This window comes from Phoenix dactylifera, chromosome 16 (assembly GCF_051530095.1).
Source record: "Phoenix dactylifera cultivar Ajwa chromosome 16, Ajwa_hap1_PhDact_Kaust_v1.1, whole genome shotgun sequence".
Lineage (NCBI taxonomy): Eukaryota > Viridiplantae > Streptophyta > Magnoliopsida > Arecales > Arecaceae > Phoenix > Phoenix dactylifera.
This window is the reverse complement of record NC_143205.1, coordinates 18,150,416-18,162,616: the sequence shown is the minus strand read 5'-3', so window position 1 is coordinate 18,162,616 and position 12,201 is coordinate 18,150,416. Positions and strand designations below refer to the sequence as shown.

The window sequence follows — 12,201 nt, the reverse complement described above, 5'->3', positions numbered from 1 at the left end:
GCAGATGTGGTGTGCAGAATCATATTTGGAAGTGCTGGTTCTGCTCGAGTTCTCTACGAGGAAGAGAACCAGAGGGACCTCTGAATCAGTGTGGAGCAGAATTTTTTCTTCTAAGGAAATTTGGAAAATTGTGGGTGGAACTGCAGTGCGGCAGTAATGTAAGCATCTCTCTCTCTCTCTCTCTTTCTCTTTTATTCAGCCTTCTGTAGATTATCATCACTAGATTTGATTTGCAGTGCTGTATGCATGCTTTCTTGAACTGAGATCCAAAAAGCTGACCTGTAGCTGCTGTGTAAACTGTACGTTGAAGTTTCTATGAAAAAAACTGAATAACTGTTGTTTAGGATCTTCTAAGCATGAGTTTTGGTCCCGAACGGAAGTTAGAAGTTGGAGGGGTTTGTGATTTTGTCGGTCGTTTTGTCCATACTATTTCCTTGTTTAAAAAGGTCGGAATTGTAAATGCCAAGGATGTTGTTGAATGAGTGCATTCCAAGAGAATTTCCATTGAATATGCAAAAATAGTTCTTGATCTATATTTTATCCAGTAGTCTTTGAAGTGCGCTCTCTTAAAGTGGTGTTTTCTTTCTATTTCTTGCACCAGCGAGTTAAGATAATTATGATCATGGCTAAACAAACAAAGTGGATGGTACCCTGATTTGTTTTCCAAGCAAATAAATAAAAGTAACAGTATCTCTATTTCTTACCAGTGCCATCACTTAAAAGGATGATGCACAATTATACTATCATGAGGCGCTGAAATAATTTTTTTTTCATCTCAGAAAACTATAAATCTTTGGGTTTTAAGTAATCAACAATACAGACATGCAATAACGTCTTAATGTTAGTTATTGGATTGCAAAGAATTTACTCCTGCCAATTTACTTCCACATCTTTTATTGTCAAACTTGAAATAGTTCAAGAATTCGAAGAATTCTTTGTTGTATTCTAACCTACTACCTTCTCGAACATCGGTCCGATGCCTCAACAAGATTCAAACATAGCTATCTGTTTTCATTGGACAATATAGCTTGTTCATTATGCCACCATGTACTTCTTCTTATAAGTTAAATCCTCCTTGAAGGAGGGGGTCCTTTCACAGAATCTTTTGCTGGCTTGTGACAGGAGCTAGTGCTTTTTTCCATTTTGGTTTTTTTGGTGGTCAGGAGTGCGAGTTAGACTTGGTCAGACAAACCGAGTAAGGATTGTCTATTTGGTACAATATTTGACATTTCTAGGATGAGTCCTTTTGACCCTTTGAAAGAAACAAAGGGGCGACTTCATGGTTTCTAGGGTGGTTGACCCAGCTTGCATGATGGAAGTGGTCCACCAACCCTTGCACAGAAGTTTGAGGTGCCATCCATTTAGTACATGCTTCTTCTAGCCTATGACCCTCAACTAGCTTCCTGTTCTAGATTGTACATGATAAAGGCATTTGTTTATTTGACCCAATCAAACTTAGTTATCACTCTAGCAATGTCACACCAGTCTGATTTTATAATACTAATTTTAGACCTTATCAAGTAAAGAATAGGACTCATTCTAAGGTCCAAATGGGATGAGGAGCATAAAATATAAGCTCAGCTTTGTCCTTGGTGATTATTATACTTCTTTGATTTGAGGAGGTTATTGCAAAAAAAAAAGAAAAAAAAAAGAAAATTCATTGGCAATTTGAACCTTCTGGCTTATAGATATCATGGGAAAGATTGTGGGGACAACTGAATAAAATAAAAGCCATCATGTTATTGGCAATTATCTACACCGAATAGTTGATAGGTTATGGGTAATAATTATGCATGAAACTCCATGTAAGCATATATAAGAGAGCAATCCTGGAGTCTTAAAATAGTTTCTTTTCTCCCCCCTTATCATAGTGGCTATGCCATGCTTAGAATTCAACCCACAACCTCTTCCTAGTGCACGGGCTAAGAATAGACCCAACTAGTGGACCCTGAGAGAGAGAGAGAGATGAAAAGAGATCTCACTTATTCTTTTAGGCAAGGATATACCCCCAAGTTTATTCCACATGAGCTAATTTAGCCTTGTGGTTTCATTACAAGAAACTTGGAGTAACAACTATAATAAACCACATGGGAAAGCTATATAGAAATAAAACAAAAAATGAAGCAAAAGGAAAAAAAAAAACATTTCCTATGCAGGACTTGCTTGTTTAGGTTAGGCTAGAAAAAGACCGATTCAACAAAGAACAAATCCAGTAAACATCAAGATATCATCAATATAGAATCTGATGTAAGATTATGGAGAATCCAAAAGCTTATTAGAGGTGGAAAGAGTCTTTCCTTTCATAGGCGTCTCTTTCTCATCCAGCTACAAATATTGGCCAAACCGTTTGAGTTGGTAGATGTGAAAAGTGTCGAAAGGGAGACAGATTGAACATTGTTAGATTGAGACAAATTGTACAGGAGAAAGCACCACGCAAAAATAGGAAGGAGGTGTGGCAAAACTCAACCTAATGAATGACTCCTTGGTTATTTTATAGTTTTGTGGAATCAACAAAACAAATTACTAGACACAACCGTGTCCAAAAGCAATGGTCTCTCTGTCATGCACCTCTACTATTATAATATTACTCCTTTGAGCCTCTGTTCTTTCTTTTTTTTTTTTTTTTTTTTGAAAAGTCCGACAGACTGTACAATCATGATATGAATACATTCAAAAAAATTAGAAAAAAAATACCATAGAGCATGGTCAAGATAGCAGATGTGGTAGTCCACAAAAACTCTCCAGAATGCTAGATTATATAGGAGATGACCCAATCCACTGTTCATAGGAACATGAGTTTCTTGTAGTTTATCTACATCATACTATGTTCTTGTGAGATGATATATGCTAGCTAAAAATCTATCTAGTGATGAATTGTAGGCTTGCTGGGAGTGTGAATAATTGTAACCATAGACATATGAAGTAACACCAATGGAGTACCAATCTTTGGTCGCATCTTTTGAGCCTCCATGGATGTTCTTTTAGTAACTACCACCCTAACATATGACAATAAAAGAAAACTACAAAGGGAGCATATGTATGGAAACTAGTGCAAAAATTTTGGTTAATATTTGATAGTATGATAATTCACAGATACTGATCAAATTCTTCTTCTTCTTCTTCTAATTATGTTTATTTTAGAAAAATTATAATCTATTTTAACTAGAAGAGGAATCCAACTTAGATACAAAAGGGCGAAGCTCACTAGTATAGTAGAGGCCATGTAATCCAGTTTTATTCATCTTTAATGGAAGAAAAGAGAATCAGACCCTACTTTTGCTAATTTATCTATTTTCTAGTATTTTTTAAAGATATTTGAGTTCAAAGGATACAATGAATTTCTTCTCTTTTCTCTATTAGATTATAGTAAGTCATAACTAAAACCTTCCAGTATGGTAGCATGAGGCTATAGAGGTTTTTCTCTAAATTTACATGGTTTTATTTTTATCACATATACTTTTATAAAATATTTTAGAGAAATGAAACACTAGAAGTCCATGAAAGTGCTCTTTTTACAAAGAAAAGTGGAAGTGTTCATAGAAAAAACAACAAGAAGATGCCATAGGACCGCAACTAAATAGGGTTCGAATCTATTTAGATTTGGTCCTCGATGGTTGAGTGGGTATAGTATAGAAAAATTAGAGATGAGCCCCTCCTAATCTTAAAAATGAAAGTTCTTATTATATCTCAAACAATACATACCATAATCATAACAATTAAAGTCTTGTTCCAATTATTTGAATCAGTTGAATATATCTTTATTTAGGAACTATTTAGTGCTTACCTTCCGACCCACTAAATATTCATCAGCTCTATTCAGTTTAGCAATTTAATCATATACGTTTTTTCATTAAAAAAAAATTTATTAAATTTCTGCCAATATTATTTGGATAAAGTAGCTCTTCGTTTTTCCTATTCTTATAAGCCACTAAATTCTGAAATGGAAAGATGTTCTTGGTCCTCACACTATCTTTTTTTTTTTTAAAAAAAAAAGAAGAAAAACTGTTTCCCTTTCTTCTGTTTCCACCTTAATTGAGCTTGATGCTAACATAATGACGACTAATCAACTTTAAGAGATGCCTTTGACTGAAACAAAGTGTTTTTTTTCTTTCTTTTCTTTTCTTTTATTTTCCTGCACAAGAAGATAAAAGTAGATCTACTTCCAATTCTTCATGGCACATGCTTGAAGTCTGCAGTTAATGACCGACTTTTTGGAACTCGGCCCCTTTCTCTCACCCCACCCCGTTGTCCTCGGCAGTCTCTCGCTGGAGGCAGCTAACGCAAGATTTTTTATTCAACCAAGTTATTGGGCGGTCAGCATCCATCTATTTATCTTCACAAAGTGATTCGATTACATAAAAACTCTCCGTCTCATCTTCTTGAACTCCCCAAGTTGTCAACCGGATTGCTGGATTTTCTACCAAGTTTTCAACCATTATTTACATTTCTCCCTCAAGAATTTCTGCTACAAGCTTGTATCGATTAAAAGAGGTGTCATAATTCAATGGTCAACCCTTTCATGTATGACCTGAATTTGCCGCGAAACCTCCGGCATCTTTTACCAAGCTGAATTTGCCGTGGAACCTCCAACATAGTTTCAGCCATGAGCATTGTTGTAGACCACACTTTTTATTTTTCATTACAGGGTAAAGGTCCAAATATACTTTTATTAGATGGAGATAGAAAAAGTATAAGAATGCCTTTGGGCCACTGTTGCATGAGGAGGTTCATCTCATTCATGAGGTTGGAGCTAGCAACTCAGAAGCAATGCTAGATCAACATAAATCCATGGATTAACTCTGAAGAATTAAGATTACCATCCGAAAAATTATGTATAGGCTATTCTAATTCTTCAGGATTGCAGTTGTTTTTGGATTAGTTTAATGTAATTCAAATTTTTGACACAAAGTGTCATGCCAATACTAGATCAAGATGAGGAACATTTTAGCAGTGCATTCTTCTCCTAAATATTGGCTTTTATGTTCTAGATAATCACTAAATCTTAGTTTCCAGAACTCTTTGTTTATCATCAGGTAGTTTTGCATTTTCTTTGATCCATGAAATCATAATTGAAGCAAGATATACATGCATGCTAATACTAAATTTACCAAAAAAAAGAGAAAAATCAAACAATTCTACCAAGAAAAACACAATGCTGTTTATTTTCTTTTTCTTTATATATTTTTTAAGAACCAACATAAAAATGCTACCAATTCGAGATGAATTTGAACTATTTCAGCAAGATGAGTTGGCGTTAATGGACTGCAACAAGTCCAATTGGCTACCTTATGTAGTCATTTTTCTCCTAAATGGTCCAATTTCTCATATGTATTAAAACAAATTTTCCTTTTTTATTTCTGGTGGTAAAAGAAATTCCTTCTTATTACCCCAACTTAAAAAAAATCTGTCGCTACATATAATTGGCCACCTTTTCATGAAATTTGTTTTGCACACAACATGGGATCCTGCCCTTCAGATTCTATTAAACCATGTTTAAAGCCCACGGTACCAACGGCAGATTAGACTTCACGACTCGGCGACCAGAAGCCAAAGACAAAACTATGGGGAATGGAAAGTTTGTAGAATAGAGGAAAAAAGGGGCGCATCAAATCAACGTTTTCTCCTTCTCTCTGCCTTCGTTTTTTCCTTTCTCCCTTTCCTCCCTCCTTCCACGCCATGCCCAGTTCTCCTTCTGCCTAGAGAGAAGGGAGACGAAGAGAAACCTCGTAGAGAGAGAAGTGAGAAGATATAGTTTGAGAGAGAGGGGGGGAGAGAGAAACAAGAATAGGTGATGGGGAATTGCTTCGGTTCTCAGGTGGCGTCTCTATGTCCTGCAACCAGACCATCCAGTCCAGGTAATACAAGATCAACAAGAATCTATACCTTTTATATGTGCCACTGAAACGAAAAAGATGAGATTTTTATGATTCTGCTTGCCTTTCTCCCCTTTGGTCTTCTCCATTTTCTGATCAAAGCTTTTATTTTTTTATTTGTTTGTCTGCTAGTTTTCTCCCCCCATGCTAGTAATCGTATAAAAATGTGAATTTTTATATATGTTCTTCGCATGCCTTTCTTTCTGTATCTACTTCACAATGAATGGGTTGATCTGATCCGATAGTTTCAAGGTCGCTGTTTTAGGAAAAAAATCACTTTGTTTTTGTTTTAAAATTTTGTGTGGATTTTTCTTTGTGACTCTTTTCCTACCTAAAGAAAAATGGAATTTTTGTTTTTTTTTTCCTTTTGAAATCGCAAGGCAGCCTGAACTTCCCAGTTTTTCTTTCATTTCCTTCAATCGTGGTTCCTGATGCTTTAGTATCTATCAAACTAGAATGGGTTTGAGAAATTTCCAACTCAAATGTGATTTAAAACCGGGTTTTGACCAGAATTTTCTGTATTTCTTATTCAGGTTTGGATGATTTCTCCAATTTGCTTTGAAATGGGTCTTTTTGAAGGTTTCTTAACCTTTTTCTCCATTTCTCTTTCTTTTTCTCCCATCTGTTTTAATTGTAGGGCGGACATCAAAGGCCAGCAGCAGCACCACCACAACTGGGAAGCTGTCAAACATCAGCAGTAGCACCTTTTGGCAGTCTTCTGGCAGTAGTGTAAGCGTTGGTGAGGCTTCTCCAGAGGGTCGGATCCTGGAGGCACCAAACCTTCGAATCTTTACTTTTGCTGAATTGAAGAGCGCCACGAGGAATTTTAAGCCCGAGACAGTTCTAGGGGAAGGAGGATTTGGGAGAGTATATAAGGGATGGGTGGATGAGAAGACTCTGAACCCAGCAAAGAGTGGGATGGGAATGATGGTTGCTGTAAAGAAACTGAACCCTGAGAGCATGCAAGGGTTGGAGGAGTGGCAGGTGATTGTCCATATTCGTTTATTTTAAGAGGTTGATGCCCATTTTTGTTGATTTTATTGTGAACTTGTGGTTAATGTTCTTTTCCTGCTGTATTTCTTCTTAGCTTTTTCATGACTTTTTTTTTTGCGTATATTCTTTCCTTTCTCATTGCAAGTAGGAAATTGTTGTAAGCAGAAATGTTCTTCCTTACTTGTACATATACTAGATTTCTTCTTCTTCTTCTTCTTCTTCTTCTTCTTCTTTTTGTTTCTCTTGTAATATGATTTTATGACTTTCCAAATATTTGTCTTGCTTGAAAATTGTGATGTTGACGAAATGGATTCACACAATTATATTTTCTTGCATCGGATACCTGAGGAAACTCAAATGTTGCCAATATTTTCCATTTACCCTTTTACTAGACTTCAGCACACGCAAATCGCTTGAAAACATATCAAGGAGAGAGGAAATGCAGTGGAGATGTATGCATGGATGCCTTTTAGCTTCACCCATGGAGGTTAGGTGTTTCTGTTTAATAGTAGAACATATGTCACATGAGTGCAATCAGTATATATTTATCAGTTAAAGTTCTGTTATCTTCTACCCATGACTTCTTGTGCATTCATTATTATAACCTTTGAGCATTTATACTTTGGCGTAACTCTGTTGGGAAATCATAGCGTGCCTTATTCTAAGTATCAGGGAAAGGCATTTCAGATTCTTTTGTCACCCTTTAAATCTTTTGACATGTGACCCAGTTAATTACATCAAATTTCCTAGGCATCTGTGTGCTTGAAGTGTGATAATTTGCATTTAGGAATGACAGGAAAAAGATTCATTGTCATTGTTATGGAAAGTCAGCACCTTAAGTCGGGATCCTCTCCAATCATGGTTGAACTAGAGAAGGCCGGTTCTAAATCAGTTACCATTCGTGTAATGCAAAAAATCCCAGCCCCATTCACTGGCTGTTCCACAATACATGGATGGCTGGAAATGTAGAACCAGAACTCTTTAGTTCAACCCTGAACTGGAGATGATCCGAATTCCAGAACCTCTGTTGATGTCTGGTAGGTGTTCTTTAATTGGTAATCATGCTTCTTTCTGTTAATTGTGATTTTTTTTCGTACAATGTTCGTTGGTACTCAATCTGTTAAACTTATTTTTCTTTTTTATTTGCAGTCTGAAGTAAATTTCCTGGGGAGGTTATCACATCCCAATCTTGTCAAGCTCTTGGGCTATTGCTGGGAGGACAAGGAGCTCCTTCTTGTGTATGAATTCATGGCAAGGGGCAGCCTAGAGAATCACCTCTTTCGAAGTGAGTCTTGCAGCAAATACAGATATTACCAAGAGTATCTTGCAAGCACTGATCACTCTGCAATACTACTTTACTGATAATGCACTAATGTAATGCTAATGATAGATCACTCAATGGTAATAAGATGAGTCACATCAAATGGCACAGTGGTTTCTTCATCAAACTTCCCTGGGTAGAATAATAATTTTGGTATGAATTGAAATGTACTGGAATCTTAGGTTCGTTTATATATCTTAGTTGTTTTATCATCTTATTTATTTTGATTTTTACTCTTAGAAAAGTGATCTTTGCATAACTATTCTTAAACCTATATAACTGTGAAAATATAGTCTTCCAATCAAAGAAAAATATACTTTTTTAGGCTGTTCATCATGTTTTGGAGTATCTCAGAAAGAACCAAGTTGTAAAAATTCATCGGTATTGTGGGCCTGCAGATTGCATTTCATTGTTCTATGTTGCTGGGGAATGATTTGATGTCCTTCAGTTTCATGATTTATTCTTTGCATACTTATGTGATCGGCATATAATGGGCAGGAGGAGCAGCTTTTGAGCCACTCTCTTGGAGCCTAAGGCTGAAGATTGCCATAGGTGCCGCTCGTGGCCTTGCATTCCTACATACATCAGAAAGAAAGGTCATTTATCGAGACTTCAAGGCTTCCAATATCCTCCTCGACTCGGTAAAGTTCTTGCCTTCATTCTTCTATTCTTCTTAAGAGTTAGTGGCCTCATTGTGGCTTTATCTTGGTTTCTTGTGTAGAACTACAATCCCAAGCTTTCGGACTTCGGATTGGCAAAACTTGGGCCAACTGGTGGAGAGTCGCATGTCACCACACGAGTCATGGGAACCTATGGATATGCTGCTCCAGAGTATGTTGCCACTGGTATGTATCATAAAAAACCAAAAATGTGCTACAAACATCATAAATCAAGGTAGCCACCATTTCATATGTGGATTGTGGGCCCCAACTAGAGAAGCATCATATGCTTCACCACCTCTACTATGAAGTGGCTTGTTGGCAACAGTGGTGAAATGCTGTTGTGCTTTTGGATTGGGGCCACACTGGTGCATTTTGCACATCATTGATCTTCCACTGACCCAGGCACTAGGGCACATGAAACTTTATGAAGCCTCCCAAAACTCTTTTCTGAGTTCTCATATGAGGTCTCTATAGCCTTGCTAATATAATGAACAAGAATATATGCATGCTCGCTTGCTCTTTGTTTATTTATTTGCATCCGTCCTTTTCTTTTTAAAGTGAAATAATTGAAATCCGTTGCATCAATTAGGCCATCTTTATGTGAAGAGTGATGTTTATGGATTTGGAGTTGTCTTACTGGAGATGCTGTCTGGTCAGCGAGCACTTGATACCAATCGTCCGAGTGAGCAACATAATTTAATCGATTGGGGTAAACCTTACTTAGCTGATCGTAGAAAGCTGGCGCGGTTGATGGATCCACGGCTTGAGGGACGGTACCCCTCCAAAGGAGCTTTTCGGGCTGCTCAGCTTACACTGAAGTGTCTTGCTGGTGAACCTAAAAACCGGCCATCTATGAAGGAAGTGTTGGAAACGTTGGAGCAGATCGAGGCCACAAAAGGCAGGTCAAGGGAGTCTAAGTCTAAAGATGACTCCCACCAGCCCACTGCTCCCAACGGCCAAATACCAGCAAAGCCCCGATCCCCACTTAAGTCGAGATATGGTGTTGGGTCTGGCATGCGGGCCAACCACCCCCCTCATAGAGTAAGTTGACAGTCATGCTTTGATCTGATTAATTGTGCATGTAGACCAACACCATTTTTGTTTATTGTAAACCTAATGATTGTAGATTTTTTCTAGGGTTTGAGGATGTTGTGACGATTTTGTATCGACAAACTGAAAGTGTTCTGATCCATGAAATCAGAATATTATCTTTTATATTATAACAACATATTTTATAAGATTAATATATAGAAAAATTAAAGAGGAGCGACTCCTATTTCCATAAAATAGCATTTTCTGCTTTTATTTACAATGATGCGATGACTTGTATCGATGGCAAATGTAATTGAGCATTGAAATGAGAAGCTAATGCTTTTAATGATGTCAATTATGGAAACATGAAGAAGAGTGTGTTTGATTTGCATAAACTGGAGTTTCTAGTTTTACTTATCACAGGTATTCAGCAGGGCTTTTTTTTCTTCTGCTTATTTACTTGGGTGCACCCCTACCAACAAGTTCTGGTTAGGATGGAAACTTGATCTGTATGCCATTTTGTCAACTTTAAACAATGCAAGTCTGAAGACTGAAAAAGGCCCGTCTTTGTGTGCCTGTATTGGTTTCCTGTGTAAGAATCGATCTCATGAAGACTTCTACACATAAAAATATGGGCAAAATGCTAGTGAAAATTGACCTGGTTTAGGATTACTTGCCTAACAATCGGAGGCTGCTTTCTATGCTGAGGTCCTTCGGAAAAGGAACCTGCGAAACCGGCTAGAATGATATCATTTTGATACGAAGCTTAGAGACCTCCATGTGATTCAATTCAATTCTAGGATGATGAAATTCTAATCATCCTGCTGCAGGGAAGAATGGAGTATGTCCTCAAAATTCCACCTTAATGCCTCCTTAGCTCTTGATCACCTTATTACTCCAAGAACAGACCTTAGTTCCTTGATACTATGATGCACATCTTAATTACCCTCCCCTCTAATTCACACTTTGTCTTAATGCCAATCTAATCTTAGCCATCCAGCCAGCAGCATGTGCATCCACACATCCAATGAGGGCCACTATCTCTTCTTGTAATGTCAACTTCCACCAGCATTTGAATGACCATCTCCACCCCTGCACTCTCTCTGTTGGAATTGAAGTTTACACTTGTTTTCACAAGAACCACATATTTCATAAGAAGAAGAAAATAAAGGAGGTGACCGAGAAAAATTTAAGAGCAAAGTATTCATGACCTTTGATGTCATTGTAAAAGAAAAAGTGCTATTTTTTTTGTGGAGAATTACTTTTGGTTCTGTGTGCGCCAATTTTTAGAAACCTTTATGGATTTTTTTTTAAGTCTTCCAACTGGAAGGCTCCAACGTACAAATTGGAACGTCAGTAACCTTTCTGTGCATCCGTGTGTGAATCAGCAATGAATATGCTAGAACTGGCACTCATAAAGTATGTACCTAACGGATAACGGTTGTATCCTCCATGTAAAAAAAAAAAAGATTTATCTTCCTTTATGCCGGCTACTACATAGATCTCAAAGCATTCCAAACTCCATCATTCAAAGTGAGCAATGGATGATCCAATGATGGATTTGTGCGTAGAAAGATGAATCCTTGTTTTACATGAAGGATACAACTATAATCCGTAACAGACAAGTTCAAGCAACAGTTACAGCCTGGTAGGGTCAACATGCAACTGAAGTTGATTGAAAGAAATGTCAAGTCTAATTACAGCTTGGTTTGAGTCATGTTTAGAGACTTGGACAATTCAAAATGCGACTTGAATATTTGTAACCACACTATCAACTTGACCAAACACTCTATAATTGACATGTACCTTTCTATAACAACTCAATCCAAAACCAAAACTCACTCATATATAGGGTAAACTACTAAACAAAATCTAAACGAGACATTATCGAACCCGATCTGAAAATATTGTATTGATAGTTGAAGTATCTATAGATCAAGACATATTAAAATTTCGGTGGCCAATATCGTTTAGGATATAAATTTTACTAGTCAAGTTGACACATCACAATCTTCCCAATCCGGTGGCACCCTAGCTTGGGTCTCAAAAATGACCGGTAGCTCTGTATTTATAAGTAATCAAAACTAAGAAAAGCCGGCAATCAATTGCAGGATATTATAAAAATAAAGTCGGCAAAATTAGTGCCGTAGTTACGCTCTCCCGTGTCTCCATCGACCACTACTCACTCTTCCGTGTCATCACGCGCAAAGCCAAACAATTTCCTTTTGAGCGGTCCTATATTTTACCGAAGTAAGATAAAGAGTTATTATCTTTGCTAAAGCACCATCTCTTTTAAATCTTCAACCAATTTGAGGTTGCA

At 37.2% G+C, this 12,201-nt stretch overlaps 1 protein-coding gene across 2 annotated transcripts; it reads left to right on the top strand.

The window, feature by feature from the left end:
- The first annotated feature begins 5,515 nt into the window (after positions 1–5,515).
- Positions 5,516–10,136, top strand: LOC103701122 (putative serine/threonine-protein kinase PIX13). Of its 2 annotated transcripts, XM_008783097.6 has the most exons (6): positions 5,516–5,855; positions 6,511–6,857; positions 8,016–8,151; positions 8,686–8,828; positions 8,909–9,032; positions 9,439–10,136. In XM_008783097.6, the coding sequence occupies exons 1-6, from the start codon at positions 5,792–5,794 to the stop codon at positions 9,897–9,899; spliced, it is 1,275 nt and encodes a 424-aa protein (XP_008781319.3). In that variant the 5' UTR covers positions 5,516–5,791; the 3' UTR covers positions 9,900–10,136. The 2 variants fall into 2 exon arrangements, with proteins under 2 accessions (XP_008781319.3, XP_038970980.1); XM_039115052.3 differs by lacking the exons at positions 5,516–5,855; positions 6,511–6,857 and adding an exon at positions 6,875–7,353.
- The last annotated feature ends 2,065 nt before the right edge of the window (positions 10,137–12,201 follow it).

Bases quoted from the DNA above. Each gene is read 5' to 3' on its own strand.
- LOC103701122 (XM_008783097.6), top strand. From the start codon at position 5,792: ATGGGGAATTGCTTCGGTTCTCAGGTGGCGTCTCTATGTCCTGCAACC. The intron at 8,152-8,685 runs GTGAGTCTTGCA...TATAATGGGCAG, and splicing joins AGAGAATCACCTCTTTCGAA to GAGGAGCAGCTTTTGAGCCA. The intron at 9,033-9,438 runs GTATGTATCATA...TGCATCAATTAG, and splicing joins TCCAGAGTATGTTGCCACTG to GCCATCTTTATGTGAAGAGT.